We start from the raw sequence: 9,560 nt of genomic DNA, 5'->3' as shown, positions 1-9,560 counted from the left end.
CTAAATTACACCATAAGATAAAGAACAGTAGGTCTATAATAAATATGTATTGTTAAACGGAACTAATTTGCAGTGGATGGCAAAATTAACAACAAGGTGGCCAGTGACCCATGTCAATATACTGTTGGATACTGGATACTCTAAAATATTTATCCTCTACTTTGCATGGATTCAATTATAAACCTCTGTGATCCCTGATGCATCTATGCATCTATTTACTTGAAGTATAGCGCCTATAACCTCTCTGTGCTCAATTCAGGGTGGTACTAGTAAGTCCTCATTTTGCTCTCCACCCAGTAAAGTGAAAGTCTTCATTAAGACACAAGAGGCCGCTCTTGAGGTGAAAAGGGTGAAAGTTAGCGCAGTGGTTTCCTCGTTTGACAGCAGGGGCCAGGGGCAGGTTTTACAGCACAAAACAACAAGGATGAAGCTTCCTATGGAAGATGCGGCAACAGAGATAATCGTGGAGACGTTTAGCTGAAAGACCATCAGCTTTATCTCTATTTCCCGGTGTGCGCGCTGAAATTAACGCCAGGCAATTTTAATATCAACTTATCGTAACTGCAGATGAATGTCTGTGCCTTAAGTGCCCCTTTCATTTGTTGTTGTTAGCTACTAATGCTAACAATATAAGTTGTGAGCTAGCTGGCCTAGCAAGCTAATAGTTAAAGCGAGGAAAAGATAATTAGCCGCATACGTTTAATTTACTTAATGTTGTCCGACGAGTAAACTCGAGATTGTATAGCTAGCTGATGGAGCCAGCTAACGTTGGCTTCATTTGTTCAAGAACTGAAGCTTTGGTTAAGCTTTTAAAGTACCAATCTTAGTAGTTAGTTAGTTAACCTACCTAGCTAGCAAGTTAGCTTGCCAGTTAGCCACCACTATCTTCGGAAGAATGAGTAGAAAACACCGTCACTTTAAAGGAGCCGAAGTCAGCTGCTGCGTAAAATACTTTTTATTTGGATTCAACATTTTATTCTGGGTAAGTAAATACATTCTTTGTATGGTTTATAAGTTAATAACGCTAATGTTGCTTAGCTACTTAAAGTCTCAATAGTCTGGTAAAGTTAGCTTAACGTTAGCACTGTTGATGTTTGCGAATTTGAGCTTAAAAGATCCGTGAGGTGTCAGTAATACACATATCAATGTATCAATATAATTTAAGTTACTAAAGAAGTATTAAATCAGCTTTTCTCCTGCCATGTGTTGTTGTTGCACAACAGATTGTTTACTGGAGTGTCCTAGAGGCAGGTACTAGCTAATTATTGTTACTTTTGGCGAAGGAGAGTAGTCACTAGTCAGATGTGCTATAATTTGTGTAACGACATTAAGTATTAAATGTCGCTTCTTTTAGCCGACGTCCACTGTTTCCCAAACATTTTTCTTTATTGGCCTTTGGGCAGCTGCAACTTTTCCTTTGGTGAAACTCTCAAATTAACTTTTGGGGTGAAGTTAAGTCACAAATATAACCAGTCGCTTTAAATACTTCATTGGCTAGCTAACTACCGTTCTACTGTTGCTAGTTCTAGAAGAGATGGCTTTATTATCTTTTAAGAGTAGCTGGTGGAGAGACAAATACACAGACAAAAGTTGGGCTGGTGCTAGCCTCTCTCCCTGCTCTGTCTTGGCAGTAAAGACTGGTAGCATTTGAGTTTGATAAATGACATGTCTCCTCTGTATTGTCAGATACCCCACCCCCATATTTATCCCTCCACAGTCTCAAAAGTTCCTCTGTTCAGTCTCCTTCACCCCACCCTCCTCACCCGTCTACATTGCATCTGTGGGCTGGTGTATTATATTGTCTATGGGTGAAGGAATAGCGTGTCTGTGTGCCCCAGAGGGTCTTCCCACACACTGTTGGAAGGAAAAGGTTACCACCCAGCCTTGCTCTTTTCAAGCACCCCTTTTCACTCCATCCACCATTATAGTGCTCCAGCTCTGTGGGACAGCATTGTTTCTCTCACTCACACACCCACTAACGCACAAAAATGGTTGGGGATAACAAAGACTGGGTGGTGTTGGTGGTTGTGACGACTCTTCAGACACGGTATCCACATGCAACTGGATCTCTTCCTAGTCCTCCTTTTGTCAACACCTTTCCATTTCTCAATGCTCCCTTTTAAGGTTAGGACGAGTATCTCACTATAATATGTCCTGCTTTTATTTCTATGAAACCGAGTTGAAATGCTATAAACATGCCAAACCTGTCACTGGCCAAAGTTTTTTTTTTTTTTTCATTATTAAGATCAATGCACTAATTCATTTTACAATTGGCCTCACAAATGAAGGGTTCTCTGTCTTTCAATATGACAGGAAATATTGAGTCATAGGGCTGTAGTGTTGTGTCTGACTCATTGTGTTCTTTCAGACAATTTTGAACAGTCCTGTGTCTAAGCTCTCTATAAAACTGTAGAACAAGTTCCAGCTCGCTGGCTGTTTCCGTTAATAATTGCTAGAAGATGTTCTCTTGTCTGTGGTGCTGCAAAATATGATTTGACGGACAAGCTAGTGCATTGCCGAGATACAGAGAGATTTTTTTCTCTCTACAAATCAACCCATTTGTTCTTTCTATAGTGATCTTGTCAGGCTGGAAAATGCTGCCTAAATTGAGACCGAATGCTTGTAAGACCCTAAATGTTGTGAACAAAATAGAGCAGTAAGACCTAGTGCCTCCTTTTCTGTTTGAATTCTTCCAGCATCCAAGCTCGCTGTTGACAGCCAGATGTTCTCACCCACAAACAAAATACCTTCTCTCGTCCTTACAATAGACCCCTTCCCCACTTCATTAATCATATTTTTTTCCTGAGTTGCTGGAGTGTTTGGAAGCTCTGCATGCTGTAATTAAGAGCTTGTTAAGCTGTAACAAAGTTGTCGGGTTGGTTGTGTGTAGCCAGCTACAGTTATAAGTGTCTAAAAGGGACATTGGGTTATCACATCACAGATGGACAGCTGTAAAGACCCAAGTGTGAATGCAGCCATTTGAGGACACGTCACTCAAGCCACATTTAGAGGTTGATAGGGAGTCATGTTTCCAGATATTGTATACGCCGTTTGCGTCTCTGATTGCAATGGAAGAAAGCATAGCAGACTTTTTCCTGTGCGTATTGTAGAGCTGAAATAATAAGATGATTACGTTATTAGTTGATCTATAAATTAAATTAGCTATTTACAACTTCTCAGCATTTGATGCTTTTCTTTGTCTAATACACAAGTCAAACTCAAGGCCATGGGGCCAAATCCAACCCCTCACAAATTTTGATCCGGCCCTCATTGCCACTTAAGTTCACAAGAAATCAACAACAAATTTTAAACCGACTTGCAGACTTTGGACTTTTGATCAAACAAAACAAAAATTGGAATATGTCGCCTTGGGCTCTGGGAAATCAGAGCGGCTATTTTTACTTTTCTTTTTTCAGACAACTTTTTGGCAAAATCTATATAATCAGCAGGTTAATCGATAATAAAAAAGAAATTGTTAGTTGCACCTAGGACTGGGTGATATGACGAGATAGAGATATATATATATATCCTCAAAATTAAAAAAAATCTCTATTAATATATATATTTTTCTATATCGTGTCTATTGCGATGACAAAAAAACTGAAGACCGAAATGTGCTGAGATTTGAAATGACCCATCCTGGGATAGAAGGTTTTAACCATATCTCCCAGAAATCAACCAAATATTCGTATCGGTATTGGCCTTAAAAATCCTTTATAGGTCGGGCTCTAATTGATAGCATATCATCAAGAGTGGCTGCGTTCACACGGCCGGCCACATCAGAGATTCAGCTTTTTTTGGAGTCAGTGGAATGGCAGTCACACTTGAGTAAGTCTACGCTCTGTGTATTTGTGTGTGTCCAGGCAGCGTGGAGCTTGGTTTGTCTGCTAGTTAGTTGAGGTTAATGGGATCAGCTGGCTTAGGGAGGCATTTTCTCAAGTGTTGATAATCTCTCTGTCCACATGGAGAAGAAGCCCTCGCTCTGGGACACACACATCTTGCTGCAGCACCAAATAACCTGAAAAGCCTAATTAAAATAATGAGGCGGATACTGGGACATCTAGTTCCAGACTGTTTATTCGCTTAGGGATAAAAGGGACATAGATTAGATAGAATGATACAAATGCACCTTAGTAAGGGAAACAAATTACTTACTAGAGCAGGTGAGATTTAAAGAAACAAATCCTGATGGTCTTTTAAAACATCCTGTCTCCAAATAAACAGAAGCAATGAAGTATAAACTAGTGATGTACCAAACCCAGATTTTTGGGTGTCTGCCAAATACCAAACCCACGGGTTAAGATTCTGCCAAACACCGAACTGAATCCTACTCCCAATGTCCACAGCAGTGCATTTTTCATTTTATTTTAATAAATTATTATTATCATTAACTGTAACACAAATAATATACATTATGCCAGACACATAAGTGGTAAAAACTATTTTTGACAAGGCCAATGTTTAACCTATCTCAAGATCCAATCAAGATTTTGTCAATAAAAAAGCGCCTGGAGGGGATTTTATAACGTGGCTCAACCAGATGGAGTAGCCTGTTGAATCTGGTGTCTTCCACTAGCTATTCTATAGGGCTGCAAGTCAGTGGCAATCACTTTCCCAATCCTGCATGGATGGCTTTGGCTTGTGGGTTATCCGATGCCCACTGTTGGTTTGGTGTGGTGCTAGCAAAGCTGGTAAAGGTTGTCTGGTTAACAGTTTTTAGCTGTGACTTCGCTGTACTTGAAGTTGTTGCATTTTGGCTGCTGTCTGTAGATGCCTTCATGTACAACTCAAATACTTTCTAATGTTTCATACGCAAATGACTTAACAGCGGCGATGTTGTGTATTGTTTAGGGTCCTTTCCACCACGAGACAAATCGGAATTTCAGATTGAACTAGTAGTTCAACTTGAATCGCCTTCTTTTGACCGAAAGTACTGCCAAACCGCACTTTTTCTGCTCACCATGTCCATTTTTACTTTTTCATAGCCTACTGGATTGAACGGTCCACCTACGTAAACACCTTCCTGTAATCAACAGTGGCGTTATTATGTTGACCAGCGTAGCACTCAACGAGTATAGAATTAACAAGAGGATAAAGTCAATGGAACGTTGTGTTGCGTTCAGGCCAAGATGGCGGAGCTGCAGCTCAGCCATGGGTGCGTTTGTTGCAGTGGAATTTGCCTCTTGTTACCTACATACTCTTTAAACGAGCAAAAACTCAACACGTCTTTTTTTCTTGAGTTTCACTTCTTGTTACTTCTCTTTGGTAGTGTTCGGTTCAGTGGAAAAAATTCTGAAGTTCGTCAGTACCCGAAATCCTTCAAAAAGCCTAAAGTTCTGCCGAACCCAATGGTGCATCCCTTGTAAAAAACAAAGCAAGAAGAAAAATGTTTACCGTGGTTTTCTTTGTTTTGTTGTTTAATTGCTGAGAGATACAAGGAGATAAATACTATGTGGACCTCTTGTAAAATTAGGTGTTTGGAGTTTTTTGCCCCCAACATGTCCTTCTAGGCAGTGCAGTAATGGTTACCCCTAATTTCCACCGGATGCGTAACGTCTTTGGATCGGCTCCGCTGCCTGACGGCTCCGTGCTCCGCTGTCCGTCAATACCCACCAGTTCCAAATTTTTTGCGGAACGGCTGCGGCTATGACAGATAGCTGAAGTCTCGAAGACCCATGAGGTCTCGCAAATTCATGTAGAATAGTCATGTAGACTACAAAAACAACAACTGTTTGTTTCCATACAGAGGAGTAGAGAGGAAACAACTCTGTGCTGTGTTTTCAAGGTGTAGTGCAGGGAAATATGATTCGCCATGAGCACGGTCTTATTTTATTTTGAAATTAAGCAGGTGTTTTTATTTTGTTTCTGTGCTCGATTTCCTGTCCCGCACTTATCGCAAACGCTTGGTTGCAGTTGTTGCTGCTAAGGGTGGCCCAACCAGTTATTGGGTTTAGGGCGCAATCACTTTTTCACACAGGGCCATGATGGTTTGGATTTTTTTTCACCTTTAATAATAAACACCTTCATTTACAAATTGCATTTTGTGTTTACTTGTGTTGTCCACGACTATTGTTTAAATTGGTTTGATGTTCCGAAACACTTAAGTGTGACAAACATGCAAAGGAACAGGAAATGAGGAAGGGGGCAAACACTTTTTCACACCACTGAACTACTCAGTTAAAGGCAGTGATTATCTGTAGAACATTTTAGTCCCAGGGTAGCATTGACAGGGTTTAGCACAGGTAGTGTGTTTCAATGCCACCAAGTGACCTGAATTTGACTCTGGCTACCCACATTGTGGGAAAAGTTAAACAATGAAACAAAGCAAGCACTGTACAAAGGCAGGTTAAGTTCCGTTTCAGTGTACTCATTCTGTCAAATTCACTTTGATCGAAACCTTTTTGTGAGGGAAGTTTGGTTTGCAGATGGGGCTTTAAAAGACATAATACTGGTACAAATATGCTTATATGTGTAATAGTGTGTTAGGCTAAATAGAAAAACAAAAAAAACAGCCTAGTGAAACTTTGAATTAACGGTAGGTCTAGTTTATTCTAATAAAGTGATCAAAATGGAAAATGCATTTAGTTGAGCTTCATTTTTCTTTTGTGCTTAAATTGACTACATTTTGGTGATGAATTTAAGTTTTGTTCAGCAGTCGGGCCTCCCTAAAAAGGAGTGTTGCTTTCTACTTCATCTATTAGTTTAAAAAAGGGTTTCAATTATTGTGCGTTTTATAAATAATTGCAAGTTACCAGGCATGGATACCTCCATAGCTGTCTCACTTAATGCTGCCTTCAAGGTTTCCTCAAGTTGTAGTAGTGGGAAATGCAATTTTATGTGCATTTAGGTATTTTGGCCCGAAATTGAATTTGTCGTATAATACATGTAGAAGTACAAACCCCAATTCCAATGAAGTTGCGATGTTGTGTAAAACGTAAATAAAAACAGAGTGCAATGATTTGCAAATCCTTTTCAACCTATATTCAATTGAATACTCTACAAAACAAGATATGTAATTTTCAATGGTAAACTTTATTGTTTTTTGCAAATATTGACAAATTTTGCGCTGATAACAATAAGGATGGTCCATCTTCTTTGGCCCGGAGGGCGTGGCGTCCATGATTCCTTAAAATGTGGACTCGTCAGACCACAGCACACTTTTCCACTTTGCGTCAGTCCATCTCAGATGAGCTTGGGCCCAGAAAAGCCGGCGGCATTTCTGGGTGTTGATGGCTTTCACTTTGCATGGTATAGTTTTAACTTGCACTTGTAGATCCAGAGATTTAACAAATAACATCCTCAAACTAAGGCATACCTTAAACATACATAAACATTACCTTAAGTTGTGCAACTTTAACTTTTCAGAACCACAAGTTTCAACCTTAGACTGATCTGTATAAGCCTATATGTAAATATAAGTTATACTCTATTTTCATTTATATAATTGATTACAATGTCACACAGCTCTGTTACAGTTATGCTAGTAGATCGTTGATCAGCTGTTCCTCTGTAAAGAGTGGTGAGAGAAAATGTATTTATATTATATTTATTTATAAAGTATTTTCTTGTGTTTGGTAGCTGTTGTGTTGGGTGTAGTTTCCTCATCTATACATCTCTGTGATTTACTTTTGTCGGGTCCAATATGTGGAGTGGATGATTAAGTTTCTGTGGAGATGCTGAGCTATTGACATCAGCCCGGTTTGCGAAGGTAATAATCATCCGTGCGGAAACACCGTGAGCAATACAATGTTGGTAACATTAAACAAAGCTTTGAGGCAAATGTTTTTGCATTGAGGATTTTTAGTAATCAAATTATTTGAGTTACTCAAGGAATCGTGTCAGCCCTAGTTTTTTTGCATAATATGTTGCCAGGAGACACAACTGTAAATCAGAAGTGAACACACCACATCCAGAGTTCTATTATTTGTCACTGAGAGTATTTTTTTCTACCTTTTAACTTTAGTTGATGCTTAATAAGTGCAAAATATCTTCATGATTTCCCCGTTGCTTTCCATCTGACAGGGAAGTCTCTTCTGTGTGCTTTGTTTTACAGTTACTTGGAGCTGCATTCTTGGGCATAGGGCTGTGGGCATGGGCAGAGAAGGTAAGTATAAACACAGGCACACAAACACATACTAACACATACATAGCTAAAATTCTTCTCCATATTCCAGCGGGAATAAGATGGGAGTACAATTTGTAGGCGAGCGATTAGATGAAAACAGGGCTTTTAAAAGAAGTGGCGTGGAAAATAGAGCCACTATTCCTGTAATGCTTTGTAGCACTTAAAGGCATATTGCATGATAATAGTCCTGGTAAACATGTCATGCTTGACTCTTAGGAAATAAATGATGATGTTGCTGCAGCAGCTTATGTGTGATTTGTGACTGTTGAAGCTAGTGGTAGGCGTAGCTACAAATAAGGATCCATAAGGCCAACATTATAAACTCATATGACGCATTATCACCAGGAATTTAATTCAATTCCAACACGTAGCTCTTTTGTTATTAAATTTGGAGTGCTGTCAGTAGAGAGAAAAATGAAAACAACCATTGTTGCTTATACAGTGTTATCCTCCTGCTAGAGTTAGCACCCAACAGGCTCAAACAGGGCAAATTTTAAATGCATTTTTAGCCTCTTAACATGTTCGAAATGTCATTGAAAATGCCTACCCATGTGCAGTGATTCCTTCCAAGTGAACACAGCTGTCTGACTGCTGTAGATGTGAAAGAAATGCATACAAGTTGTGCTAATTCAGCTCTGTTCAGTTGAGACGGCAAGAGGAGTGCTTAGGGACTGTCTTCAAACTATAACACCAAAAAGAGATACAAAAATATTTCAATAATAGGCATTTTTTTTAAAGTAAGTGCTGTAGTACAACTAGCAGGAGATAAGTTATAATTGAGGTTAGTTTGCAGACACTGTCTTATTTAATAATTAAATTAATAAATATTTTTGTGTCACTTTTTGGTTTTGTACTTTGTAGATATCCCTAAGCACTCAAAGCTGAATTAGCACAACTTTTATGCATTTCTTTCACATTTACTGCAGTCAGTCACTGTGTTTACTCAGAAGGAATCAATTCACATGGGTATTGGGTAGCCTCTGCCTGTCACAAAATGAAAGCCTCAAATTTGAATGGGAAATAGTTATTGTTTATTTACCACAGTATACCAGCTACAAAGATCAGGTGCTGCCATTAGCCTCTCATGTGCAGTGGATCATGGCCACATTTAAAGCTCCTTCCAATTGAGTTAACAGTCAATTTGTTCATTAATTAGCTAGAAATTGTACCAGTCTGTTCAGTAAATGCTGCACCAGCGTGGAAGCATGTACTGATTAGTTACGTCTGGTCATGAACTTTGTGCAAGTAGGCTTGAACCGGAGTACCTTGGTGGAACAGCATGAATAATTTAAAGGGATTAGGCCAAATCATGAATAGCGGGTACTGGAAAGGCATAATGGTGAGTTTGGGTCTCGGTGACTAATGGCGGTTTTCCACTGCGTGGTATCTACTCGACTCGCCTCGGGTCTACTCGCTTTTTTTGGTTTTCCATTAC

The 9,560-nt window shown here is 39.4% G+C and overlaps 1 protein-coding gene across 2 annotated transcripts in view; it reads left to right on the top strand.

Moving 5' to 3' along the window:
- Positions 1-332: 332 nt before the first annotated feature.
- Positions 333-9,560, top strand: part of tspan17 (tetraspanin 17) — a 17,010-nt gene continuing 7,782 nt past the window's right edge. Inside the window, exons 1-2 of one of the 2 annotated variants that reach the window (XM_034883292.1) lie at positions 333-982; positions 8,054-8,104. In XM_034883292.1, coding sequence (XP_034739183.1) covers positions 896-982; positions 8,054-8,104 — 138 coding nt within the window. In that variant the 5' untranslated portion in view covers positions 333-895. The remainder of the gene's footprint in view (positions 983-8,053; positions 8,105-9,560) is intronic. The other variant, XM_034883291.1, reaches the window with a different exon arrangement.

Source organism: Etheostoma cragini, chromosome 10 (assembly GCF_013103735.1).
Source record: "Etheostoma cragini isolate CJK2018 chromosome 10, CSU_Ecrag_1.0, whole genome shotgun sequence".
Lineage (NCBI taxonomy): Eukaryota > Metazoa > Chordata > Actinopteri > Perciformes > Percidae > Etheostoma > Etheostoma cragini.
Note: the sequence above shows the minus strand (reverse complement) of the source record. Positions and strands in the feature narration are given on the sequence as shown.